Source organism: Sparus aurata, chromosome 1 (assembly GCF_900880675.1).
Source record: "Sparus aurata chromosome 1, fSpaAur1.1, whole genome shotgun sequence".
NCBI lineage: Eukaryota > Metazoa > Chordata > Actinopteri > Spariformes > Sparidae > Sparus > Sparus aurata.
This window is the reverse complement of record NC_044187.1, coordinates 5,921,370-5,949,307: the sequence shown is the minus strand read 5'-3', so window position 1 is coordinate 5,949,307 and position 27,938 is coordinate 5,921,370. Positions and strand designations below refer to the sequence as shown.

The following is a 27,938-nucleotide window of genomic DNA, read 5'->3' as shown; positions in this document are numbered from 1 at the left end:
CTGCTCCTCTGATCTCTCTGTGAGGTTTCAGAGACAATAAAACATGTCAGCAGATAAAATAATGATGCACACAGGAGGTTTACAGTATCAGTCACATCTACAAACAATTCTACTTACAATGAAGACGGACGTCGTCTTGAAAGAAGCCGTTCCTCAGTTGTCAGTGAGCAGAAGACAGATATCACACTCTTAAACCACTAGATGTACCTCCTCTTTAGGCTATTAACAGACATGAAGATGACATCATAACCTGTTGGTTCTAAACCTGTTTCACTGCCAAAATCCAACTGACACCAGAAAAGGCCGTTCAACAACAGATGAGAAAAGAGACACATTTAATCTTGTTGCTACTAGTTAAAGCAGTAAGTTATAACCTGTAAGTCACACACCACCTGACCATTAGCTGAGCAATATGTTTGACAACTGGACATGATTCAGTTCAACTTGCCAATTGTACTTAACTTCCTGCTACATGCTGCCGCTGACTGAAACTCCCATGTCTGTTCATGTTAACGACACATGAACCTGTAACACACATAGTTCAAGAAGACTGGTAAGATCTGATGAGGCCACACAAATGTTTTAATGACTTTGGCTCATTTAGGTGGTTCAGACTAATAAACTGTGCAGAGATGTCCAACATGTAGATTGGGATAAAAAGTGTCACCTTACATTTGAAAAAAAAACAGCCAAACCTCCCAGTGTGCAGAGAAACAGAACAAATCTATCTGCATGGCTACACACCACTGAAGGTAAGAGAGAAAGTGTCTTCTTGTAATTTGGGTGAACTGACCCTTTAAAGCAGACAGAGGAGGAAGCACTCACAGTGATGAAGCCTGAATGTGCCACACTTAAACTTCCCCACTAGAGGGCAGTGAACCATCAGAGATACTGAATCAGGAGCCTGAAACAACATTTTATCCTCCATCACTGAATGTTACATCACATTCAGATTTACTTCATTTTCATGAAGCATCACAGGAAATGATTGAGTTCAGATTAGATTAGATTCAATTTACTGTCATTGTGTACAGTTCAAGTACAGAGACAATGAAATGCAGTTAGCATCTGACCAGAAGTGCAAAAAGAAGCAGTAAAGTGCAAGCGTGTTCAGAATAAATATTGCAGGAGATTATAGACAGATTTACAGTATTTACAGTATATAAATAGAGTGTACGTCGGTCGAGGTACAGTATGTGCACCGAGGTGTGGAGTCCAGAAGGGTGACAGACGCAGGGAAAAAGCTTCCCCTGAACCTGCTGGTCCGGGTGCAGAGTGACCTGTAGTGCCTCCTGGAGGGGAGGAGGGTGAACAGTCCTTGACGATGCTACGCGCCTTTCGTAGACATCGCTTGCTCTGGAGAGCCTCAATGGAGGAGAGTGAGGAACCGGTGATGCGTTGTGCAGTTTTCACCACCCTCTGCAGTGCTTTCTGCTCAGACACAGAGCAGTTGGCATACCAAACTGTGACACAGTTGGTAAGGATGCTCTCAATGGTGCAGCAGTAGAAGTTCACCAGAATCTGAGGAGACAGATGGATTTTCTTTAGTCTCCTCAGGAAGAAAAGACGCTGGTGAATCTTCTTGGTCAGGGTGGAGGTGTTGAGAGTCCAAGAGAGGTCCTCGGAGATGTGGACACCCAGAAACATGAAGCTGGTGACACGATCAACCTCTGTTCCATTGATACAGATGGGGGTGTGTGTGCCATCATTTGACTTTCTGTAGTCAACAATGAGCTCTTTGGTCTTCTTGGTGTTGAGAGCCAAGTCGTTGCTGGCGCACCACACTGTTAGGTGCTGGACCTCCTCCCTGTAGGCCGACTCATCGTTGTTGCTGATGAGACCAATCATCGTTGTGTCGTCTGCGAACTTAACAATGGTGTTTTAACCATGTGCAGATGTGCAAGTGTGGAAGTAAAGGAGGGGGCTCAGCAAGCATCCTTGTGGAGCGCCAGTGTTCAGGATGAGGGTTGAGGAGGTGAGGTGATCTAACCTAACAGACTGTGGTCTGCTGGTTAGGAAATCCAGAATCAGTTGCAGAGGGATGTACTGATGCCGAGGTCACTGAGTTTGGTGATCAGTTTGGAGAGGATGATGGTGATGAATGCTGAACTGAAGTCGATGAACAGCATTCTCACGTAGGTGTTACCGTTGTCGAGGTGGGAGAGGGCAGAGTGAAGCCCTGTAGATCTTCTGTACTCCTGTTCTGGTGGTAGGAGAATTGGTAGGGGTCCAGTGTGAGTGGTAAACTGGTTTTGAGGTGAGCCAGGACCACTCGAAGCACTTTGTGATGAGTTCAGGAGTCCAAAGTTCAAAGTAGTGATCAAAAAATGTAACCTATTAATGTAACTCAACTCTTTGAGGTGAGCAAGACAAAAAAATAAATCAAATGTACTAAACACTTTAAATCTAATAACCATATGCGTCATATGAAAATGTTTTGTACTCACACTGGAGATCTACGAGGAGAGATGAAGAGTAGATCTGTCCATATTTATTCTCAGACTTGGAGTGATAGATCCCTCTGTCTTCCGAGCTGATGGAGGGGAAATGCAACTTCACTCCTGGTGTTTGAATCAGTGTTTGGTTCTCCTTGTACCAGGTGTAATTAGCTGCTGGGTTAGCATCACTGCTACAGGTCAGAGTCACTGAACTGCCCTCCATTATTTCACCAGAGGGGCTCACTGACACAGAGGGAAGCTTTGGAGCATCTGGAGGAGAAAACATGAAGAAGGTGATGTTTGATCTGCCCCTTGCCAACACCAGTTAAAACACTAGTCACTGTCTTGTTATTTTCTAGGTATGAAATTGTAAGATTTCATTTGTGACACAGAGGGAAACATGAACAACAACAAAAACAACATTTGGCATCATATCTCTCAAACAATCTAGAAAAATATTATTTAGGTAATCATTTATTTTCATATAATTCTAAAAAATAGCTTTTAACTTGCTCTGAGTAACTAAATGCCCAACAATGTAAATATAGACATACATTACCTGGAACAGAGAGAAGGAGGATAAGGAATCCACTCACTGTCACTTTTAAACTCATAGCTGCTCCTCTCATCTCAGTGTGACTCCTGAGAAATTAAAGCACATCAGCAGGTCAATGTATGAAAGATCAATCATATCACATGAATCATTACACTAAATACATCAATAAATAATTCTGCTTACGACAGAGAAACATTTCCTCTTTAAAGATCATGTCCCTCTGTGGTCAGCACAGTAGGCAGCAGACAGATGTGAAGCTGTTAAACTAGACTTTTTAATGTGCATGTAGTCAGTAACTGTCTGACTTAACTAGTCATTTTATTGTTTTGTAAACTGTATATGGACCTCTTAATGCTGATTATTTAAGAATAAGAGACCTGTTCTGTGGGTTTCTAACAGGGGTAGAGGTAACGATTGCATTTACTCTTGTAAAGGAAACAAAGTCTTTATGTCTGCTGGTACTTGTGAGGGGCAGACTGATTATTGGCCCTAGCTGATTATGTCGAATAACCACCCAGCCCAGAAAAATCCACATCAGTCGACCCCTGGTGCTTTACTTCCTTTCGACTTGCCATCATTACAGCACTAAAAACAAAAGTCACATATAAAGTCATGATGAACCATGTAAGAGAGAAACAAAAGAAATGTCTTCAACCAGCAGCTGCAGTGTTGAAGGGGGACAGCGCTCCATGTCAAGACAACAATGTGTGGTGCAATGAGTTACAGTCTCCACCAGATGGCAGTTTGTTAGTGGAAGACTGTTTGGTAAACTCACACACCACACAGGAATAGATGCCTTCAGAATAAAAGTGGTCTTTGTAAGATGTTTCTATTGTTAAGACTTCTTTAAGAATAGCTTCTCTTTAAAAAGGGATAAACATTTTTATCTGAGTTGTTTAGATAAACTGCTAACATTATTCTAGTTTTAAATTCACCCTAACTAACTGTGGCTTTAAGGATACGCATCAATTCAATTCACATTTTCAAGGTTCCAAGACTGTCAGATTTTATGTGGAAATACAAGACAAAAGAGTCACAGTGTGTATTGGTATAAATCCACTTTATGTTGCTCTGAATAAGAGTGATAAATGCTTTACAGTTTAAATGAAGATATAACCTACCTTGGCACAGAGAGAAGGGAGATAATAAATCCACTTGCAGCTGTGGGTAAACTTATCGCTGCTCCTCTTATCTTTCTTTAAGGCTTCAGAGATGTTAAAGCTCTTTAGCAGATAAATCATGTACACAACAAATACAGCACACCTCAATAAACGTCTTTCAGTGGAGAATGATGTGTTCTTGAAAGACAACGTTCCTCTGTGGTCATCAGAGTGAGCATGAGACTGAGATCAAGCTGTGAAGACAAGCCTGACTCCTTCTCACATTATTAATATGCATGATGAGGATGGGCTGCAGTTTACGGTCTGTCATACTTCTTAGCCTCACTGGAAAGGCCGACACCAGGGTGTTGATCGACAACTTAAAATTTCAGAATGACGGGTGTGACTTCTGCTCACAGAGGAATGGACTAGCTTCATATAATATAACTTTACCAGAGCCAAAAACACTTGGACTCCAAACTAAAAATAACCGATGGATGAGGTTACCACCATTAATTGTCCTTTATTTGTGCAGGAAGAGCTTATGATTACCGATCTAAGATTCTGTGGTGGATTGTTTTTCAGCGACAAAAGATGTGTCCTATCTGCGACGCAATAAATATATTTAAGGATAGGTTGATGATTATCAGGATAATCGCAACATTTAACATTTTCATATCGTCTAGGCCTACCTCTGACCTTGTTCCTGGGGGACCATTTCTGTAGTGGAGTCTCTAAGCAGAAGATTTTCACACCAGTGTACTTGTAAAACCAGGGTGAAAATGAACATCTTGAATCCTGAATGTTGATGGTGGTGCTGGAGCTGTTGATACAAACAAGCAAAGAATATTAAAACTATAATGGTGTTTTGACAAAAAACAAAAAAAAAACAAGATGAAAAACACACACGAGAAAAACATGAAACAATGAAACAATGAACATGAACACAAAATGGTTTGTTATATAATAAACACTATCTTCTATCTACAAGTCAAATGTGGCTCTTCACTGCCATCTAGCAGCAGAAGTAGAAACTACAACTAAATCAACAAACTACATTCTTCAAACCCCTCCATGTTTTTCTTAATTGGCATATCAGTTTCAAATTAAAGCATATTATTTGTTAGCTAAGTGAGTCCTCTGAGACTTGCCTGTTATTAGCCTCACCAAACAACACATGTTACACAAGCACGTACTCTCATCTGCCACCACAGAGTTAGAAGCTAGTTCATATCTTACTCCTGAATAACTTAACAACTAGCTAACAAGAGAGAGACTACTGTGACATCACTATTTAACTAAAGTTATTATGGCTCATGTTAGAAAATAAGTGCTTACTTACACATCCAGCAGACATGAAACACCTCTGGAGTTGTCTGTCTGGTTTCTTGGTAGATTTTGCTCTGGTTTGCTCATCACCTGTTCCTCTGTAACATGTCCAGGTCTTAAAGGAGTCATCACCCGGAAATCGCAATTTCTCTCGTTAAATCATGCATATTGGTGTTGGACCTCTGTTGAAACTTGCCTGAAAAGCTGGAGTCTGAAAGTGGCTTATTTTTTTCGCTTTGGCTCTTTTTCCGAACAGGAATAGCGCACAATAGTGCGCGTTCCTAAAGCACGAGATTTTGACTCTGCTCCTGTGGTGACGTTACCACAGGAGGCTACTTGCATATTAAGCATCGGCTCACAGCCGTCCTCAGTCAGACTTTCTGAGTGAGCACGCCGAATCTGCTTATTTCTCTGTCATTTTCACGCCATACATCGTCACCGCCAGCATTAAAACTCAGGTCTTACATGTAAAACACGAGTGTGAAAAGTAAGAAGGAAAAAAAAAAGAATTTACCATTCAGAGACGTCCTGCTGTAAACGTGTCTCTTCCACCGTATTTGCCTCTTCACTCTCCCGTTCGGTTTCCGACTCCGGCTCGTACGTAAATGCCTGAATTCCGTAAGGTTCGTCATTTAGTGTATGTGCCATGACAGGGGGCTGTTTATGTTGTGGAGTCTGTGTGCATGCAGGCAAGCCCCCCATTCCGGCTCTGTCCTTCCTGCGGCCAATCAACGCGCACCTCATTACATATTAATACATTGCACATCCGGACCGGTCAAAACCTCGCGCATAATCTCACGTGAGAAAGTCGCGGTATGAAAAAGGGTCAGAACAAGCTCTATTTTTTTTTTTCTAATAAGTTTTAAGAATTGATCCAAAGCGATCCAAGAGGGACTGGATATGTAAAAAAACAGGCTCCTTTAAGCTTCTAGATATCCAGGTAACTTTATGAGGTAGAAGCAAACTTTTTCTGCCTTTTGCAGTGTTGGAATAAGATCCTCGGATCAGTCAGGTAAAAGTATAAGTAATAAAATGCTCTTTAATTATCATTTAGACTTCATAATGCACAATAAACCCCTTAAATCTAATCAGGTTGGTATCGACAGTAAACCAATAGTGAAGAAATCACATCTCAAAGGAATCAAAGCCACTTAACTACAGTTGAAAATATGCTTGTCTGAATTGTAGTCAAGTAGAAGTAGCATTTGAAAACATAGTCAAGTGTTGTTAAAGCAGAATATGACATAATTAAGTATTTAATAAGTTAATTAATGTTAAAACAACGCTAGCTACTTTCCACCACTTGATACTGGGCAGCTAGCATACAGCTGGATTATCTGCTAAAACAGTAAGCTAGCATTAGCATTTAGAATATACATTTTCGAGGTATGTCAGTTAATATCTTGCTAAGGTCATCACAACTTACCACAGGTAAAAACAGAAGCCGTATTTTAATCTTCATTTGTGTTAAAACTGTTTCTAGTCATTTTAACTCGTAGTTAGCTTAACTTTCAGTCACCTAAACAGCAACTGTACGTCACCAACTGACAGTTAATCAACGTCTACATTTCTGTTATTATACATACATACGTCACATTAGAGCCACGCCAACGTTCTTTGACCTCTGACCTCGTCAAACGGTACTGCCGTTAATTTGTCTCTTACGTCTGACGTCATGACTTGAAACGTTGACTGAGTAGTTCAGGGAGCCTCGGAAAGCCCAGTATGATCAATTAAAGAAAATAAAATCATGAAAACGAGCCTTGATTATACAAAAATACTTATATTCCCATGGTAAGTCGTGAAAGTAAGATTTAAAAATGTAGAAATTGTTATCAGATAAAAAAAAACTCAAGTCATGAGGCAAAGTCACAATGATGGGATAGATAGTTAAAATTCTGAGATAAAAAAAAAAAGTAGTGGGTCACTGAAGCCCAGTTTCAATCATCTGTCCACTCTAAGACATTATGTTAAGAGATGTTTAATGTTGTGTTAAAAGCTCACCTTGCAGGCATGGTCTGATATATCAAATAAATCTGGCACAGTTCACCAATCAATCAATAAATTCAGTAAGTATGATACTTTATTGATCTCCAGGGTAAAATAAACATGTAACAAAAGCACAAGAGTCAGACTGAGAGGTCAGGAAAAACAACCCAATCGCACAAATATGTTGAAACTTTTTTATGTTGCATCTGTATTATATGTTTCTTAAGGTAAAACTTAAAATTCTATATTGTAGCAACGCTGTGCTATAGGTCTGATAAGGTTTAGGCAAAAAGAACACTTCTTAGGGTTCAGAAAAGATCATGTTTGGAAATGTCCAATTGCTAAAAAATGTATTGGTTTCGGGCTTACAAATGCTCAAACACCACCACATTACCCTCCACTTCCTGATATGACACGATATAGTACGTATGACACAAATTTCAGGATATGCAGAAATGTAAAATGACAAGATTTTATTCTGGCAACTGAGCTGCAGAGAAACGGATAAAGAACTTTACAATTAATATATACAAAATAAAAACACAATGTAACATTAGCCAACTACTGAGACATCAGTGATCTAGTAGAAATAGTTTAATGGAGTTATTATAACAAAGGTTCAGGAACTTGACCACGCCACCACGCCTTGCCGATCCGCCACCCAGGCTCAGCCAATCTAACCACCCGTGCCTCATCAACATAACCACCTGCTCACCCTGACCCAATCACACATGAAATCTATATAGGCAAGCCTAACCAGTTCTCTCCCGTTCATCCCAAGTTCTTATAACCCTCCCCTCCTTCTCTATTATCCTCTCACAGAACTGCCAGCAGTCTAGCCTTCGACATTGACACTCAACGGGAAAAAGATCCTCCAGATCAGGAACCCAGGCAATCCCAGCACAGGAACCACAGGGAGATTATGAAGCCACGCCGACCAAGACGTGCGCCCATTGAGACGTACCCTCACTCTGAGTCTCAACCTCCCGGTTCCTAGACGGTCCAGCTAATCTGCGCCCCACTCAAACTCCCTCTTCAGCCATCAACCTCGACCCCCCTCTTCCCTTCCTTTCCAAAATCTTCTACCAATTCAATGAACTATCTTGACATCAAATTGTGGTGTGGTCTTGTTCGTGAAAATCTGGTTATGAAGAAAAGTACTACAATACATTGAAACAGCAGAGAGTTCTGATAACTCTCAGTTTGAAGTGTGCCTCTGAAAAAAGAACCTCAGTTTGCAGAGATCTTTGTCGTACTCCTCTGTCCCAACAAGACTCAGGACACACTACTGTAGATGTGAACACACAAAACAGAGGCAGAGCTAAGTGGTCGAGGCCAAAGGGTGTATTGGGATCGGGACTGTCACAATATAAGATTGTAACAACACACTAATCGCGGCCAAAATAACAATATTATCACAACATCTCTAGAGAATTAACACTAAAAGTATTTCATCTTTAAATATCCTGATTATTGTCAATATCGTTATATCACCACTCTTCTAATTGGGGTTCGGTCTTAGACTCCTACAGTTTGGTCTGAGAGTAACTCACAAAGTATTTAATCCCTATCATGAGCTCCAACACCTGAGAGGCCTCACATCACCTGTTGTACAACTACTTCAGGTGTGTTTTGGAGGCTGCAGAAGAAGAACAGTTGTCAGAGACTAATTCAAAGATAAAAGATAAAGGTTCACTGAAAATAGAACTTTCGTTTATCAGGTTGCTGTAAAAAGCTCATTAGAAGTTATATTTACAATTAAATGGATCATTGGGTCACATTCTTCCACTAAGCTGAACACTGGTGTATGTTAAGTTCATAATTCTAAGCTTCTCTAAGATATATAATTGTCTCTATTGCATATTCCTGCTTTAATACAAATGTTATGAAGAAACAGAAATATCAGATTATAAATGCAGGTCAGCAGGTTTTGTTGACGGTGCTGTACAAGACAGCTGAATCCTCTGCAGCTCCCTGACCTCTGGCTCTGAGAAGAAGAAAAGATATTGTATGAAATAAAACAATTCTCATCCAAACAGTGATAATAATAAAGACAGATCAGATGTTTTTTTTAAAGTTAAGTCATTTTAATGTTGCACAGTGTTCCTGTATGAAGAGCTGCTCACCTCGGGGCGGTACTGGCACTGTTATATCCGACAGCAGCGTACTCGACTTCCTGTTGCTCCGCGTGTCTTCCAGGCTGAGCTGGTCTGATGTTGGAGTACAGATTATCTGCCTGGTTGTTGGAGAAGTGGACGCTGGCGTAATGAAAGTCCTCCTGCTCCTCCGGCTGTCCCTGCTCAGGTAGACATAAACAGAATTACTTTCAGCTACATATTTTATATGAGTCTTTCATTTGAACAGTGCATTCTTACAGAGGATTAAAACCAGAATGAAAACAGCTGAAGCAGAAGCAGCTGTGGTAATAATGGAACTAATATCCCTGTTGTCAAAAGTGCAACATGAAGTCCTCCTCTGTCAGATGAGTTTTCTAGAAACCCTTAAAGACACTGAGTGACTCAGCAGTATGAACAGGAGCCAGACTGGGTTTTATGTCTTCTACAGTTAAATACAGAACTATCCTCACCTGTTCCCTGTCGTCTGGTCTCTCTTCAGCCTCAGTAGATTCCCTGGAAGCCCTATTTTTCCTGGTTAGAAGAGTTAATTAAAACATATACGAACAATTAATTGCAGTGATTGAACATTCAGTGATTCAGTAGAACAGAACTGCTCACCTGATCCACAGGAAGACAGAGAGGGATATGATAGCCAGGAGAACGACAGTGATTGTTCCAGCAGCCACTGATTTCCCTGATCCTAAGAAATGGTGATCAAAAGAAAACAGACAGTTAATCAGAGTGGTACAGCATGTTTTGTTCTGTTGGTCCCACAGAGTGATATATGATGAAACAATGGGACCAAACAAAGATATCCTGGATAAAAGTGCATGTCTGTGTATCAAATCAATGAATGTCCTGCTCAGTATAGGTGGACTATCTGTCAGGCTGTGGACACATGTAGTATAGTACATGACATAGAGATTAGGTTGAAACATAAACTCCACAGTGCTCTCTGCCAGACAAAACATGTAATACAGTTTCTGAATTACATTGGATTACATCTCTGACATAATGTGAATAAACTAATGTGTTTGAATATTTAGACCAAGACGGTATTTGAGTCCAAATGTATAATCTAGCTCAGGTGAAAACAACCATGTCATGTTTCACTGCTGTAAATGCACAGGAGTAAAATGAGTATGTTAGAGTTTTTCTCAGTCGAGGTCTAAAGAAGCCAATAGGACAGTATCATCTGTGTACAACAATACACCATCCTAACAAACCAATAAATGGGCAGTTTTCACAGCTGGGCTCAACACTGACATTATTTCCACATGTAATATGAGCAGGAGAGACAAAAGCCAACAGTCACATTGGATGTGTTTGGCAGGAGCCCAACAATAAAGACAAACTCACTCTGAGTGCACAGGGAGTTAAGACTCTCAAGAAACAATAACTGTACTCAAAACTGCAGCAGGACACCCGAAGAAACATCAGGGAACACGTTCTTTAACATTATAAAGGTAGAAACATGCAAACAAGATTATTATATTCCTATGAGCCCTTCATTATGTACCAGAGTACAAAAACTCTGAACACTGTTTCAACTGAAAGATAAAATCTGATCTGATCTTCTTCTTGAGGCTGACTCCCAGATAACTGGAACACTCTCCTCTTTCCTGCCTCCTAACCAGAGGATGTGACTGTCAGGTTAAGAAGCCTCACAGAGTGCTTCTTCTCCTACAATATCTCCAGGTGAGGTCAAATATTTTCCCCTCTTACTGAAAAAATGTCTGTAATTTTCCATACCATCAAGTACGTGTAACATCTGTACGACCATCAATAACTCACCTGCCACAGTCAGATGTACGGTGGTTTTGTTTCTTCCTCTTCTGTTCTGGGCTTCACAGGAATAATTCCCACTGTGTTCAGCTCTGAAGTCAGTGATGGTGAAGATCTGTCCTGATGCTTTTGGTGAGTCTACATTCTCCTTGTACCAGGTGTAATTAGCTGCTGGGTTAGCATCACTGCTACAGGTCAGAGTCACTGAACTGCCCTCCACTATCTCAGCAGAGGGACTCACTGACACAGAGGGAAGCTTTGGAGCATCTGGAGGAGATTTAAAGAGACTCATGTCATTCACATCAGATGAAGGCTTTGTCACATTTACATTTTGGATTAAGGTCATGTGTTCTGTGAACATAAACTTGTATTTTGCCTTTTTAGACCTAGTGTCTTTCAACCTACACAAATAGACCACAGTTACCAGTAAATTCTCATTATATCTGGAGATATGTGTGTAAACATGTCAAGCAGGTTCACTGTGGCTACAAGTCATATGTCCCTTAATGCTGAGTCAGCAGGACACCAGAGCTGTTTATATTTTGTACTCACACTGGACATCAACTGATACAGACGAGGACATGATCTTTTCATACTGATTCTCAGACTTGCAGGAGTAGTTCCCTCTGTCCTCAGAGCTGATGGAGGAGAAATGATAGATGCCTCTCTGTCCTTGAAGCAGTTTCTGTTTCTCCTTGTACCAGGTGTATTGAGCTGCTGGGTTAGCATCACTGCTACAGGTCAGAGTCACTGAGCTGCCCTCCACTATCTCAGCAGAGGGATTCACTGACACAGAGGGAAGCTTTGGAGCATCTGGAGGAGATGACAACATATTTAACATTCATTTTTGGATACAGATGAGTTTTCACAATGAAACTGAATATTTCAATGTTCATTAAAAGGGTGACTAAATATTTGAGAGGAAAATATCAGTCATGAAGTAGGTGGTGCAGTTTGAGTCGCTCCTTTGCAACATGTAATTAAAAACCTAGTCACTGTCTTGTTACTTTGCATATGAAAATAAAAGATTTAATTTGTGACATACTGAATACATGTACACGGATTGTGTGAAAATCAAACATCATTTCATCATCTACTGTAGCTGCTCAGTGAACAACAGCAGCAGAATGTGAAGGTGAAACAGGCAGAGCTGGAGAAAGTGCACCATCAGCAAAACACCTGACTGGATGATAAAGTTTTAAAAAGTCATTAGTTGATTTAAATCAGCTGCGATTTTACTCACATGTCACATTAATAGAGATGTATTCAGATGTCCTCCTCCCCAGCTTGTTCTCAGCTATACAGTAATACTCTCCAGAGTCAGAGGACTGGATGGAGCTGAAGACAAGCTGTGGTTCTTTACTGAGAGGTTGAAGGTCTGGATCTCCATTCTCCTTGTACCAGGTGTATTTAGCTGCTGGGTTAGCATCACTGCTACAGGTCAGAGTCACTGAACTGCCCTCCACTATCTCAGCAGAGGGACTCTCTGACACAGAGGGAAGCTTTGGAGCATCTGGAGGAGATATGAACATGTATTATTTTAAGACATCACAAAAAATTTACTGATTTATTTTTTGAAAAAAATGTCTTTGTTTCTTTTGGATTGTCTCCATTATCACAGCAGCTGTTCATGCTGTTGACTATAATGGGAACTGACAGTCAATAACAAGCTGTTAGAAATGTTTACTTTCCAAAACCTTTACACATTGTTATCCATACTGTACATGCTGGTTGTGTTCAGGTCCTGTTTGCAGAGTCCTGACAGTGTGAATGTTGCTTCTCCTCTAGTTGTAACAGTTTAACTTTATTCAGTTACATATAATTCTGCTGCATCTACAACTTTTAGAAGCCGGTGTGTCTGCATGTCTTTTTCTGATACAGTGGATCAAACTCACAGACTGGAGGAGAGCCGTAGTTCTCATGTCCTTTCAAAGCACAAGAGATGATGTCTCCAGGATAAACCCGGCCTTTAAAAGAAGATGTCTCCACCCCTCTGACTTTCTGTCTGTTCTTGAACCAGACGTAAGAAAGACGACCAGCTGGACTGCAGCTGCTGTGACACTTCAGCTCTGCCTCAGTATCAGACTGGTGGACTGTTATTCTGGTCACCTGCACCTGCAGAGCTGGATATGAGAACAAGAAACAATATTATTATCACTGGTTCTAACAGAAATCACTGATAGATGTACACACACGACAACACAACAGTTACTATTCCTAGAACTAGCAGTGAACATTAGTGCCAACACAACAGTAATTATTACACAAACTCATGATGATCCATCATTTTCAACATGTTCACTGTTTCTAAATGTTCTGTGTTGATGTTTTACATCAGTGTGTGTTCATCAGTACCTGTGACAGTCAGAGTTGTACCAGGTAAACTACTGTTCCACTCAAAGTTTCTTGTTGTGTATTTGAAGTGATACTGAGCTGAATCACTCTCTGTCAGGTCAGTGATTCTCAGAGTGGAGCGTCCTCTCTCTGATTCAAGGACCTGAACACGACCTGCAAACTGGGAGTCTTCACTAAGGTCCTCAGGCTGTGAAGGACTCTGCCACTGATGAGAACGTTCAGGACTGAACCAGAATTTAGATCTGATAGTTTGATAACTGCTGTAAGTGCAAGAAATGTCCACTGATTAGCCTTTGGAGGCACAGATGCTTCTGTCAGTGTAAATCACTCTGTTGCAGGTTTGACCATCAACACCTGAAAGATAAAACAAAGTTTGGATCATTTTTAAACCAGAGTTGATGAAGAGTCACAATGAAGGTCTCCATATTAAAATACATGTAGTTATCAGACTCCATCAGATGGTGTTATGTTAGTGTAGTAAACTCACACACTGGAGGAGAGGGGAAATCCTCATGTCCTTCAACAGCACAGGAAAAACTGTCTGCAGAGTGGAAGTAGTTTGAATAAGTAGAAGATGTTTGTGACTGAACTTTCTGTCCATTTTTGTACCAGATGTAGGAAGAACGATCAGGTAGACGACAACTGCTGTGACAGTTCAGGTATTTCTTGGGAGAATATGAGGATGTGGTCACCTTCACCTGGAGATCTGGATGTGAAGAAGGAACAAGAATGTTATTTTAGACAAACTGTCAACATACACACACAACACATTTATATTATTGTTCTTCAGATGATGAACATTTGGAAATAATCAAAATATGAATGAAAATGTTACCTGTGACCCTCAAAGTGACTCCAGGTGAACCAGTATAACTCCCACCTGGTTGGTTTGTTATGAACCTGAACTTGTACTCAGCTGAGTCGCTCTCTCTCAGGTCTGTGATTCTCAGACTGCAGCTCTTCTCAGAACAACTGTACTCAACACGATCTTGATAATCTGAGTCTGTTCTCAGATCCACACGTTGATTTCCACTCAGTTTAGTAAACCAGAATGTTTCCTGAACTTCAGTATAACGGCCATATTTCCAGGATGGGTATGTGTAGGTGCAGCTCATGTCCACTGTTGATCCTTTTAAGGCACAGATCTCAGTAGAGCTGTAAGTCACTCCCCAGTCATGCTGACCCTGTATCACTGTAACACAGAGAACAACAGAAAACACAATGACACTGAATAACTTCAGTTAACAATCAGTTAATAAGACAAAGTGATCAAATTACCAATATGATGTGGAGGAAACATGAAACATGGACGTGCTTCAAAATCCTCGATAATCAGACTAATTACTGTCATCAAAAGTTCTTAACTTGTATATGCTTTTATAACTAGTCCTTTGGACTACTGCAATTCCCTTTTTACTGGTCTCCCTAGAAAGTCACTAAAGAAACTACAAGTTTCGCGGCAGCCAGGATTTTAACTAATACAAAAAAAAGAGATCACATTACTCTTCAGCGTGCAACATTGCACTGGTAGCCTATTTCTTTTAGGACTGATTTTAAAGTTCTTTTACTCATTTATAAAGTCTTAAATAACCTAGCACCATCTTATATTGGCGATTTGCTTTCTTTTTATACCCCAACAAGAACGCTCAGGTCCTCCACTGCCTGTCTTTTAGTTGTTCCCAAGGTGACCCACAAGAGAACTGGGGTCCGTTTCACAAAGCAGGTTCAACAAACTCTGAGTCTAACCCTGAACTCTGAGTTGATCTACTCTGAGATAGGAAACTCTGAGTTTTCGGTTCCAGAACAGCTTATTTGAGTTAGTTTGATCAACTCGGAGTAGTTTCACCTGGAGTTAAGCGCGTGCACCACAACTATAAAAAGACAGCATCAATGGAGCTCCAATTCGACAGGTCACCATGGCAACGGGGAAGAGGAGGGCTACATTTTTCACCCCACTGGAATTGGAAATATTAATGTGCTCAAACGGTGAGTTTGAGCACGTTTTTAGAAGGAAGTGTAACACCGCTGCAGCAGCAAAACAGAGGGAGACGGCGTGGGAGAACATTGGTGCTCAGGTCAATGCGTAAGTTTTAATGTAGTCCTTTGCAATCACAATAATATTACAGGGGGAAACTGCTTGAGTGGTAGCCTATTAATTTATTTCATTTAGGTGCAACCCCGCGGGGGAGAAGCACACTTGGCAGCAACTTAAGATGAAACATAAAAACATTAGACCTCGTCATAATCTCATGGGGGTTCCTCATTTTGATCATGTTTTACATTGTAAAGTAAACATTAAGTGGCTGTTTGACTGTACAGTTGATTTATCCCCAACATAATGCTGCTTTCACACATATACATGTCTTCTCATCTATATCATGTTCTGTTAAATAATTAAGCCTATTTAAACTAACACAGACTTCTACTCAGCCAACAGAAAGAAAGCAGATGCCTGTAAAACGGGTGGTGGCCCAGCACCGCCACCTCTAACGGAGGCAGAGGAGCTGAAAATGATAAAGATGGGTAGTAGCCGTTTCAGGGCGAGGCACACTTTTCTGACCGCTCTGCATACGGTTGCCTTGCTCAAGTGCTCTGCATCTCCCACGTTGTATAAAAAAAACTTATCAAAAATAATGATCCACGGGATCATTATCAACAGGACATGCCATGGTAGTGAAAATAGTCGCCACCTAATATCACTTCTAATGTAGGCCTACTGACGGATTTTTGCAATGATTTTCTCAAAAGACAGACGGCAGAACTATACTACGCCAAAACTCGCCTGCTGACTGAATGAATGAGGAAATCAAATACCGTGTGTGGCTGAAAGAGGGCGGAGACAAAGAGAAACTCGAGGTTTGTTGAGAAAAACCTGGTCCCGACCAGGTTAGGTTCATAGAGTATGTTACCATGGTAACTGACCAAGAGCTTAAGTTACCTCTCTCTGTGAAACAGGCTAGAGTTAGCCCTCTTTCTCTGGTTTGAGTCAAGTCAAGTCAAGAGATCTTCAAGAGATCTTTATTGTCCCCGAAGGGCAATTTGCGGTGCAGCCAGCAGCAAAAAAACAACAATACAACAATACACAATTAAAAAAAAACAACAACATGGGTGACATGGGACAACGACACAGGAAAACAATTAACATCAATTCAACAACAAACAAACAAAGTGCAACAGTGCCTCACTGGATAAAATTGGATAAAAATAAGGAGTTAAAGTGACCACAGTGCTATTAATTGTTAAGATTGTTAAGAAGGCCAATAGCCATTGGAACCCAGGATTTTTTAGATCTGTCAGTCCTGCATCTGGGCACATTAAATCTGCGTCTTGATGGAAGCAGTTTAAAATCAGGTGCTAAGGGATGGCTCGGGTCTCGCTTTGTTCAGGGCCCTGGTTTTGTACAAGACGGTAATGTCTGTGAGTGGAGTACCGATAATTTTACTGCACACTCTAACAATGCCCTGAAGTCTGTTGTGGTTTTTAAGGTTAATTGACCCAAACCAGCAGATAAAAGCAAATGTCAGGACAGATTCAATAAAACAAGAATAAAACATTTCCATGAACTTGAAATCAATGTTTATGTTTCTGAGCTTCCGAAGAAAGTACATGCGCTGATTGGCTTTTTTGCACACTGCATCGACCTGATGCTCAAAGGACAGTCTGTCATCAATTACTGTCCCCAGATATTTATACTGCTGAACAGACTCTACAGCTTGATCATTGATGGACAGGGGAACGGTGGCTGGGCGGGTCTTCCTGAAATCAATCGTCATTTCCTTAGTCTTTGAGACATTGATGGTGAGGAAGGACGACTTACACCACCGGATAAAATCTTCCACTACGGGACCAGGCACCGGGTCATCATGGCTGAGGAGGGACACAATAACTGAATCATCAGCGAACTTTACAATGTGGCGTTTCTCGTGTAAGCTCCAGCATGCATTGGTATATAAAACAAATAAAAGAGGCGAGAGAACGCACCCCTGAGGAGAGCCGGTGGAGGAGAAGAGAACATCTGACAGGACGCCATTGGCTCTGACCCGCTGTGATCTGACAGTTAAAAAGTCCAACAGCCAGTAAATCAGACCCCTGTCGACATTATAATTTGAGAGACGCTCGGCTAAAATATGGGGCTGGATGCAGTTAAAAGCAGATGTAAAATCAATAAAAAGCAGACGAACAAAGCTTTTGGTCCCTTCTAAGTGCGACACAATCATATTAAGAAGGGTGATTATTGCATCTTCAACCCCCCTCCCCGCCTGATACGCAAACTGGAGAGGGTCCAAGTTTGCCTGAACAGTGTTCATGAGCTCGTCTTTCACGATCCTCTCAAAAGAATTCATTACCAGGGAGGTAAGAGCCACGGGTCTAAAGTCATTTAGGGTCTTTGTGCATTTATTTTTGGGCACAGGGACAATAATTGAGTCCTTCCACAGGCGGGGGACACTGTGAGCCCGGAGTGACCAGGAGAAGATAAAGCTGAAGATGTCTGCCAGCTGTTCGGCGCAGTTCCTCAAGACCCGACCTCCAATCCCATCAGGACCCGGGCTTTTCCTCTCCTTTACCCTCTGGAACACTCTCTGGACCCTCTCCTTATCGACATGCACCGCTACTGTGCTGTTCGGCTCTAACGCAGCGCCCTTAAACACAAACAGCTCATGGCTAAAATCATGGACATTAAAACGGTTTGAATAAATATTTAGTTCATTTGCCAGGTCGTAATCAGACTTCATATCTAAGGAGATTTTATTCTTATGGGGCTGCGTCCCCAGCAAAGATTTCACCCCCTCCCATGCAGGGCGTGCGCTGCCCGTGCTGAACGATTTTCCACCCTGTCCTTATATCGCTGCTTGGCAAGTTTTAGTTCTTTCCTGACCTGCTTCTGTAGCTCCTTATATGTATCCATATCACCTGTATTAAAACTGATGTTTCTTTTATTAATAGCATTTTTGACTGATTTTGAGACCCATGGCTTATTGTTAGGGAAAATGGAGACTGATTTTTTTATGGATACATAACTCCTCACAAAATTTAACATAGTCAGAGACCGTCTCTGTAATTTCATCCACAGTCTCGCACGACTTTTTGAACAAGTCCCAGTCTGTGCAATCGTAACAATCCTGGAGACGTCCAATAGACTCCTCCGTCCAGACTGGAACTAATCTTCGTTCCGGTTTGTGTCTCTTCAGGACTGGTTTGTAGGACGGGACCAAATAAACAGTGTTATGGTCTGACGCACCCAGTGAAGCTCTCCGGAGGGACTTATAAGCCCCTTTTATGGAACCATAACACAGATCCAGGCTCTTAGTAAGTCTAGTCGCACATGTCACATACTGGTAAAAGTTCCCCAGGTGTTTCCCTGGTTTACAGTTATTAAAATCACCAATAATAAAGCTAGGAGCGTCTGGCGATATAGCTTGTAGCTGTAGCACTGTGCGAGTGATAGCCCGAACAGCATTATCCATATTAGCTTTGGGGTGAATATATACCAGTGTGACAAATAACTGAGTGAATTCCCTTGGTAAATAAAAGGGCCTAAGCGAAACAGAGAGAAGTTCAATGTCCGGGGCACAAAGACTCTCCCTGACCATCACGTTTCTACACCAGTTCTGATTGACATAGAGAGCCAGGCCACCCCCAAGTGACTTGCCCGTCACTGTGGGGTCTCTATCCAGGCGAAAGGGCTCTCCAAAGCTGTCAATCCTCAGGTCGGACTGTGAATCATAATCCTTGAGCCAGGTTTCTGTAATCACGAGGAGGCAAGCACTTCTATACTCCTCCAGAAACTTGACATTAGCTTGGAGCTCATCCACCTTATTGCGGAGGGATTGGACATTGGCAAGCATGATGGTTGGCAGGGGAATACGGCGGTGTCCTAGTCTTTTGAGGCGCTGGCGAATACCACCGCGTCTGCCCCTTTTCCTCGCGCCTGTCGGCTTGGATGACCACCTCTGGCCCCCTGTGTGATCCTGCCGGATGATCTCCGTGGGGAGGACCGCCAAGGAGTCCACAGCACCTACTCCGGAGCTGCGAAAGCGTAGGAGAAACTCCCGGCCATACTGGAGCGGTTCCCTGTTTTCACAGAGTCCGTACATAAGGTGGAATAAAAGTATCCAAAGGACAGCAAGTCCCATCAAACTAAGGTGAGGCATAGTTGCAGTTTATCACTTGTGAGTCAACTTAAGTGAGCGTTAGTAGTGACATAAAAACAAGACAAGACAGGTTAGAAACCGCGGAGCACACGGGAGCTGCTGCTGCATGTCGCCGTAAACAGCGCCTCCCTTTGTGAAACGGAAAACTCGGAGTTTCCCTCATTTCAGGGTTAACAGACTCAGGGCCTGATTTACTAGGATCCCAGATAAGGGGCGCTAAATTGCTTGCGTGCGCTAAAAGATTGCACGCGCTGTTGGTTTGCGTGTTGTGGGTGATCAACTAAGATTGCTCGCGCAATGAATAACAGGTGCAAACGTGTTGGAAACCGCCCTATTTAAATTAGGTTTTTGCGTGTGTTACTAGTTTTCACCATGGAGAACGTGGGAGAGAGTGGGCGCAAACGAAAGATGAAATTTGAAGCTATTGAATTGGAGGTGTTAGTGGAGGAGGCAAACAAACATATTCACGAGTTACAACAAAGAAACATCAATATATCCAGGAGAAACGGGAGGAAATATGGGAGGATATCTGTGACAAAGTCAATGCTGTCAGCAAAACAAGAAGAACGGCCGATGAAATTAAGAGGGGATGGCAAGATGTAAGAAGAAGAGCAAAGGAAAAAATGGCCTATAATAAAACCTCGGCAAATAAAACAGGTGGTGGACCGACAGAGGACATCCCCTGTCCTCAACTGAGCAGCAGGTACTGCTGACTTTCTCCGATGAACAGATTTGGGGAATTCAAGGATTTGACACCCTTGAGCCAGAAACTGCAGAGCAAGCCATAATAGCACAAACACACATTTCTTTTATTGGATACATTTAATTTATTCAGATATGTGCCAAAAAAAAAAGAAGAAAAAGAATGTGCTTCCTGTGTTAATGTTTAGTTGAATATGCACTGAAAACGCGTAATTTCATAATTTAGGCTACAAAAGTATTTTTGCTTCTGCATTTATCAGAGGATTTTTTTTTCCAACAGTGACGCAGAAGTATGTGCGTTTCATTTTACAGTATCACAAGATGTTTTTCCCTATGATGACACATTCTGTGGCACTTGAAGAGGGGTTACATTCCATGGCACAGGAGGTGCGAGCTGTGGCCTCTGTGACGCGCGCGCTCAGGCGGGACACTCGTGCCAATCGTTGGCCATCAATGCCCTGGCAAAGGGGATCGAGGGTGGCGTACAGAGAGTCGGGAGGTCATTAAACATCAGTGGTGTTTCATCTGAGCAGCCGGGAGAGGGAGGGGAGATCGCAGGAGGAGATGGACGCGCGTTACGCATTAGTGGACACCAGCGCAGCCTGCGAAAACGGAAAGAAAACAGATGATGGCAATTTCAACATTCATTTTGTTTAAATTTAGGCTGGGTTGTCGTTTTTTGGTGGCTGTTATTGTTTGTTTTGTTTGGTTAGAGATAGTTCGTTCGTTGTGCCTATGCCTCCTCCTTGCTACAACGACCGCAGCCATGTGTGCGTAAAGCTGTGCCAGTTAATACATGACTTTCAAACGTGCTAAATAAAGACGCAAAATCAGCGAACGCAATTAGTTCTAGGATTGGTAAATCACATTGCGTGCGCTAAATTAATCTATTTGCATCTACTCCTCCCAATATTTTGCGTGTTCTGGCAGAGACGCCCATATTTACATATTCATTAAGGCAAACACGCTAAATGGATTGCGCATGCTATTTTGCCCGTTTGAGGGACGCAATCCTCCTTGCGTCCGGTTAGTAGATCAGCTTTAACACGTGTTTGCGCGCGCAATCAAGTTTGCACACGTTTTTACACACGCAAACCTTTAGTAAATCAGGCCCTCAGAGTTTTCACTAAACCTGCTTTGTGAAATGGACCCCAGGTGAAGCTGCTTTTTGTTTTAATGGCCCTAAACTCTGGAACACTCTTCCTTTAGACTTAAGAAAAGCGGACTCGTTAGCCATTTTTAAAAAGAATTTGAAAACATATCTTTTTAATTTGGCTTTTAATAGGGGTTGATTTTATCTTTTGTCACTGTTACTACTTTTCTTGGTTTTGTTGATGATGTGTTGTGTTTTCAACTGTTGTTGTTTTTATTGTTTCTGATATTGCTTTGTTCAAGCACTTTGGGCTGAAAGGTGCTCTATAAATAAAGATTATTATTATTATTAATCATGTGTCAACAAAAAGTCGTCCACACAGAAAATTATTTAAAATATATTTTAGAGAAATTTTTTTCAAAATACTCATGTTGCTCCACCCACATGTTAAATTCCCTTTAATAGGCACTTTCTAACTAATGCTTTAAATAAATAACACTTTATGACTTTTGTATGTTATTTCTGAATGACACCAGGATGAACACAAACAAAGGAAGAGTAGAAGATGTGAACATGCTTTCTACAGTTAAACTCAGTGTGCACCCAGTCTGAAGGTGCAGTGAAGTGAACAGGAATGTATTGAACCTGTGACCTTCAATGCAGTTTACTGACCAGGATAAGAGGAGAAATATTATTGATTAGAGTCTGTGCTGTTCTTGGTCAGTTCTCTCTGTTCACTCTGTGATCAGGATGCTGCTGAGTGTGAAAACTACAAAAATAAAAGCAGAACACTGAGGTGTCAGACTGCTTCAAGCAGCTATGATGTAAAGATAAGCTGTCTGCATATAGCATGGAAACATCACACTGACGTCAGACAGCACTAACAGAACTAGCAGGGAGTGGTGCGGATGTACGATCATACACAAGAAGTACAGTCAGTTTTTGGGGTTTTACTGTGAGAACAATATCATTCCAAAAAACTTCACTGTGATAAAAGTAGCTGCAGATACAAACTAATCGTCCTCCACATGAGCTGCTGCTTCTGCAGCCAGGGTCGACTTTAGAACACATTAAACAGAAAGAGAAGGGAAAAGTTCTGAAAACCCAAAATATTCTCAGTTTACAGCGTGTAAAAGCGCTGAGCACACAGCTACTTCATGCAAAAGTCCAGATTCCCTCTTTAAATGCAGTAAATGTAACTGTACCTGACACAGAGAGAAGGAAGACGACAAATCCACTCACTGCTGCAGTTAAACTCATATCTGCTCCTCTGATCTCTCTGTGAGGTTTCAGAGACAATAAAACATGTCAGCAGATAAAATAATGATGCACACAGGAGGTTTACAGTATCAGTCACATCTACAAACAATTCTACTTACAATGAAGACGGACGTCGTCTTGAAAGAAGCCGTTCCTCAGTTGTCAGTGAGCAGAAGACAGATATCACACTCTTAAACCACTAGATGTACTTCCTCTTTAGCTTATTAACATACATGACGTGCTGAGTGCGAGTCAACACCCACATCATACTAAAGTCGTGTTTAACACACATAGTTCAAGATGACTGGGAGGATCTGATGAGGACACACAACGGTTTTGAATGTCTTTGGCTCATTTAGGTGGTTCAGATTGATCAACTGTGTCCAACATGTACATTGGGATAAAATCAAAAAAGTGTCACCTAACATTTAAAAAAAACAGTCAAACCTCACAGTGTGCAGCAAAACAGAACAAACTATCTGCATGGCTACACACCACTGAAGGTAAGAGAGAAAGTGTCTTTTTGTAATTTGGGTGAACTGACCCTTTAAAGCAGACAGAGGAGGAAGCACTCACAGTGATGAAGCCTGAATGTGCCACACTTAAACTTCCCCACTAGAGGGCCGTGAACCATCAGAGACACTGAATCAGGAGCCTGAAACAACATTTTATCCTCCATCACTGAATGTTACATTACATTCAGATTTACTTTGTTTTCACATTTTACCACTAAAACTTCATTTTGACTTGTTTCACTGGACATCTAATTTATGAAGCACCACAGGTACTGACTGAGTTCAGGAGTCCATAGTTCAGAGTACTGATCAACAACATCACAGAGACCTGGCTCTCAGACAAAGTCACAGACTGGCCGTTCAGCTACAGACTCACTCTGTACACTGAGGACACCGGACTGCAGCCTCCGGTAAGGCCAAAGGGGGAGGTGTGTTTGTGTTCATCAACAACTCGTTGTGTGGAGATATATGGACTGTTTATCAGCACTGTTCACCAGATGTGGAGTTTCTACTGCTGAAATGCCGTCCCTTCCATCTACCGAGGGAATTTACTGCTGTGTTTTTGGCCGCTGTTTACATCCCCCTGTGAGCCAACTCCACGGCAGCGCTCAGCCAACTTCATGACGTCATCAGCGAGCAAGAGACGGCTCATCCTGATGCTGTCTTCTTCGCCGCTGATGACTTTAACCACTGCAACTTAAAGACTGTATTCTCTAAATATTAACATGTGGACATTCCCTCCCATGATAAGAACACACTGGATCATGTTTACAGCAGTAAACGCAGTGCCTACAGGGCCGCACCCCACCCACACTTTGGACACTCGGACCACATCTCTTTGTTCCTGTATCCAGCACACAGACAAAGGCTGAAACAGAGAAACCCTGTGACTAAACAAGTCAAACTCTGGACCCCGGACACTGAGAGCATCCTGCAGGACTGTTATACTTGGACAGACTGGGATGTGTTTAAAGCTGCCGCCACTCTGGAGGACTCTTCTGTCAGCATACAGGACTATGCTGAGTATGTGACTGGGTATATTAGCACTTGTGTCGACAACATCATGCCCACCATACAAGTCAAGAAGTTTCCCAACCAGAAGCCCTGGAGTAACAGTCAGGTACATCACATGCTGCTTGACCGCTCTCTTGTATTTAAATCAGGCAATGAGACGGAGTACAAAGCTGTGAAGTATGGACTGATAAAAACCGTCACAGCAGCCAAAAGGCAGTACAGAGAGAAGCTGGACGGCTTCTATTCCACTGCTGACTCCGGCCTACAGCACATCACCGACTACAGGACCACCACCAGCACCACCAGCTCTGCAGACAGCCTGCCGGATGACCTCAACACTTTTTACACCTGCTTCAGGACCTCCAGCCACACCACAAAGACGAGGCACTCACACACCAGGACCCCCCAACCAACCATCTCATCAGTCCAGGTACACAGAGTCCTGAGGAACATCAACCCCCACAAGGCAGCTGGACCAGGCAACGAGCTGGCTGATGTTCTCACCTCCATTTTCAACCTTTCACTCAGCCACAGCATCATTCCCTCCTGCTTCAAGACCACAACCATCGTCCCCCTCCCCAAGAAGAGCCCACCCACCTGCCTGAATGATTACAGGCCAGTCGCACTCACTCCAATCATTATGAAGTGTTTTGAGTAAGTGGTGCTGACCCACATTCAGAGCAGCATACCAGACCCACTGGACTCCTGCAATACACCTACCGGCCCAGCAGGTCCACCTCAGATGCTATCGCTGCTGTTCTTCACTACTCCCTCTCCCACCTGGAAAATAAACTCCTACATCAGGATGCTTTTTGTGGACTACAGATCTGCCTTCAACACAGTCATCCCCCACAAACTCACCGACAAACTGTCTACACTTGGTCTGCACCCCATCATCTGTGACTGGCTGCTAAACTTTCTGACTGGCAGGCCCCAGTCTGTCAGGATTGGAACTAGGACTTCAGCCAGCATCATCACAAACATTGGCACCCCACAGGGATGCATCCTCAGCCCCTTCCTCTACACCATAATGGTGAACCATAAAGAATCATTAAACTGTGGCACATTTCATTCATGTGTACACTAAATGTGACAATGTGAGAAATAAGCCAAAGCTAAAGGACAGAGTTGAATTCAAATGTTTTGATATCTAGTAAAATAATAATAATCTCAAAAATTTACAGAAGAGTTATTAATTTAAAGCTGAAGTTTAAACGTTCTGCACACTAATGTTTCACCTACAGAGCTGTCCAACAGCTCCTTCACTTGTTGTGGAAGCTGGCTGTTGATTTGACTCAGCAGCAGAAATAACTGGAAAATGTAACATCTGTCAAAGTGTGTTACGGCCCCAGTGCTGTCGTGCTAAATATTTTGTCAGTCCCGCAGTTTCGTGAGGTTGAGTCCTACTTAGGTGCGTTTGAGCGTCTCGCGGTTGCCTTACGCTGGCTGAAAGATGTGTGGGCCATTTCACTCCAGTGTAAATTAACCAGCAAAGCTCAGGAGGCTTGTTCATCTCTGTCCGTGGAGGACAGTTTGATTTATGATAAAGTGAAAAGTGCGGTTTCGAAACCTCAGAAAAACATCAAGCCAAACACACGCTGACTTTGCGAGGGAGAAAGTGCTTCTCTTTGACCGCTGGTGTTTTGCATGTAAGGCTGACGATCTGAAGTCGGTGCACGAGCTTATGCTACTTGAGGAGTTTAAGAAAAACTGTTTGCCAGACCGTATTGTCATTTATTTAAATGAGCAAAAGGTAACCACTCTGCAGCAGGCCGCGTATCTGGCTGACGAGTTTGCCCTCACACATAAACCGGTGTTTGTGAAACGTGAACCATCTAATCATGATGAGCTAAAACCCTCAACTGACGTGCCAGTGACCCAGGCTCCTGTGCCGCAGTTGGCTGGTAATACAGAGAAGCTGTGTTTCTTTTGCCATAAGCCTGGTCATGTAGTGACTGACTGTCAGTCCCTGAAGCGAAAGCAGCAGGCGTCAGTGTTGAGTAAGCCCAAAGGTGTCAGGCTCATTATGACCGTGTCACTGCTGGACCCGAATAATGTTTTGAGTGGGCCTGATGAGCATTTCAAGCCATTCATTTTTCAAGCTTATGTTTCCCTCACAGGAATAGCCGAGGACCAACGCCTTGTCGCCGTGCTGCGAGACACGGCTTGTTCACAGTCCCTCATCCTCTTAAAGGTATTACCTTTGAGTGCAGTGTCGGCGTGTAACATGAGTGTGGTAGTGAGAGGCATTGAGATGAGGTCAATGCCCTCACCCCTACATAGCGTCCACGTTATGAGTGGGCTAGTGGCTGGTTTCTTCCCAGTAGCGGTGCGTGCTAGTTTCCCAAAAGACAGTGTTCACTTTATCATGGGAAATGACGTAGCCAAGGCCGCTTTAATGCACGGGCTTACCTGGGCTGAAGCCCAGGGGCCTCACGAGTTCAGGGGCCTCACAAGTTCAGGTTCACGATGAGCTGAAAAGATCATATTGTTTTGTAACTTGTCAGGTTTTCTGTCAATCACTCTAATCGCACGTTACGTGGCTGCTGATTGATCCAAATTAGGAGTGACCCACGTGGCCCCATAGCCTATGGCCCGTGGGCTGACCTATCAGAATGTCTATAGTTAGTTTTGGGGTGTGTCCCTCTATGATTGAGTGACATTTAGTGGAAAATGTCGGGGAGGACGTTTGAGAGTGGTGCCCAGAAAAGAAAAAAACTTGTTAAGAAAGAGTTGCGCGAAAAAGAATTACTGAAGAGCATCCCAAAACTTTTTTAAACCAGCTGCTGCTGAAGATGGAGCCAGCAGCACCAGGGGAAGCTCGCTATCTCACACACCGGAGGGAGCGGAGGAGGCGCAGGCCGTGCAGGTGGATGTAGCTGGAGAGGAGCAGGGGACCGCCCGCAGCAGTGGAGGGAAGGAGGAGGAGGGGGGAGCACACGGGCCCCAGAGAGAGGACCAGGCTGAAAAGCAGTCAGGGGGAGACGGGTCAAATGACCCATGTAACAGTGACCCTGGCCACTGGGGAAACAATATTGACGCAAAAGTGCCGCTTATTGGGCGAAAATGGGACCGGAGTCCTGTCAAAGTAAAGATGCCATCATGTCGGCACGACCAGACGAAAGCACTTCTAAAAAGGTAAGAAAGTGCTGTATTTATAGCTTGTGCAGATTTAAATTGTTGTGGTTGTGCATTGTTTTAAGAGAAATGCACATTTGCTTAGATGTTTGTCTAGATCAGGGGCACCTGGCGGCCCGCGGGCCTCACTCAATGCCAGTCAATTTCCAAATATCAATAATTCACAGTGTTGTCGGAACATTATGCAAACAATTTGTATCTTGATGAGAGAGATAGGGCCACTTCTCTGCCCCGGATCACACTCCATGCAAACATGTTCTATCCTTTTTAATTAATAGAGAGACGTTAGTGGAGCCTGTTTCATATGTCCACGCTTGCTCTCCATGGCTTCTCCACACTGGAGCGCACAACAAGGATGCGCTCCGACTCGGACTGCCCTTCCACCTGGACGCCGC

General features: G+C 42.7%; 2 protein-coding genes and 6 long non-coding RNA genes across 13 annotated transcripts in view; 3 read left to right on the top strand and 5 right to left on the bottom strand.

Annotated features, from left to right (window-relative positions):
• The window catches only part of LOC115588307 (B-cell receptor CD22-like), a 342,428-nt gene that overhangs the window by 192,235 nt on the left and 122,255 nt on the right, over positions 1-27,938 (top strand). The gene's annotated exons all lie outside the window — the stretch shown is intronic.
• Positions 1-27,938, top strand: part of LOC115587743 (uncharacterized) — a 232,600-nt gene that overhangs the window by 158,094 nt on the left and 46,568 nt on the right. The window lies entirely within an intron of this gene.
• The window catches only part of LOC115587750 (uncharacterized), a 219,348-nt gene that overhangs the window by 157,304 nt on the left and 34,106 nt on the right, over positions 1-27,938 (top strand). The window lies entirely within an intron of this gene.
• The window catches only part of LOC115587633 (uncharacterized), a 36,339-nt gene that overhangs the window by 4,415 nt on the left and 3,986 nt on the right, over positions 1-27,938 (bottom strand). Inside the window, exon 1 of one of the 3 annotated variants that reach the window (XR_003985098.1) lies at positions 11,324-11,451. The exons of the other annotated variants lie outside the window; for them this stretch is intronic. This is a non-coding gene — a long non-coding RNA (uncharacterized LOC115587633). Of the gene's footprint in view, positions 1-11,323; positions 11,452-27,938 lie in introns of those variants that run through there. 3 annotated transcript variants of the gene reach the window in all.
• On the bottom strand, positions 3-2,436 carry LOC115587459 (uncharacterized). 4 transcript variants are annotated; one of them, XR_003985055.1, is made up of 4 exons: positions 1,203-2,008; positions 826-904; positions 118-219; positions 3-17 (listed from the first exon to the last, which is right to left on the bottom strand). XR_003985055.1 is itself a non-coding variant. In XM_030427297.1 (2 exons), exons 1-2 carry the CDS (start codon positions 1,846-1,848, stop codon positions 897-899), a joined length of 654 nt encoding a protein of 217 aa, XP_030283157.1. In that variant the 5' UTR covers positions 1,849-2,436; the 3' UTR covers positions 471-896. The 4 variants fall into 4 exon arrangements, 1 of the variants encoding a protein (XP_030283157.1); XR_003985054.1 differs by lacking the exon at positions 3-17 and adding an exon at positions 463-525 and having other exon boundaries at positions 185-219; positions 794-904; XR_003985057.1 differs by lacking the exons at positions 3-17; positions 118-219 and adding an exon at positions 462-525 and having other exon boundaries at positions 1,203-2,436.
• Positions 2,449-5,609, bottom strand: LOC115587905 (uncharacterized). The gene is made up of 3 exons (XR_003985225.1): positions 5,433-5,609; positions 2,998-4,917; positions 2,449-2,708 (listed from the first exon to the last, which is right to left on the bottom strand). It is a non-coding gene; the product is annotated as an uncharacterized LOC115587905 (long non-coding RNA).
• On the bottom strand, positions 9,370-10,046 carry LOC115587911 (uncharacterized). Its single transcript, XR_003985228.1, has 3 exons — positions 10,000-10,046; positions 9,539-9,711; positions 9,370-9,399 (listed from the first exon to the last, which is right to left on the bottom strand). It is a non-coding gene; the product is annotated as an uncharacterized LOC115587911 (long non-coding RNA).
• LOC115587929 (uncharacterized) lies at positions 13,971-14,556 on the bottom strand. Its single transcript, XR_003985235.1, has 3 exons — positions 14,505-14,556; positions 14,157-14,375; positions 13,971-14,023 (listed from the first exon to the last, which is right to left on the bottom strand). It is a non-coding gene; the product is annotated as an uncharacterized LOC115587929 (long non-coding RNA).

Bases quoted from the DNA above. Each gene is read 5' to 3' on its own strand.
- LOC115587459 (XM_030427297.1), bottom strand. From the start codon at position 1,848: ATGATTGGTCTCATCAGCAACAACGATGAGTCGGCCTACAGGGAGGAG.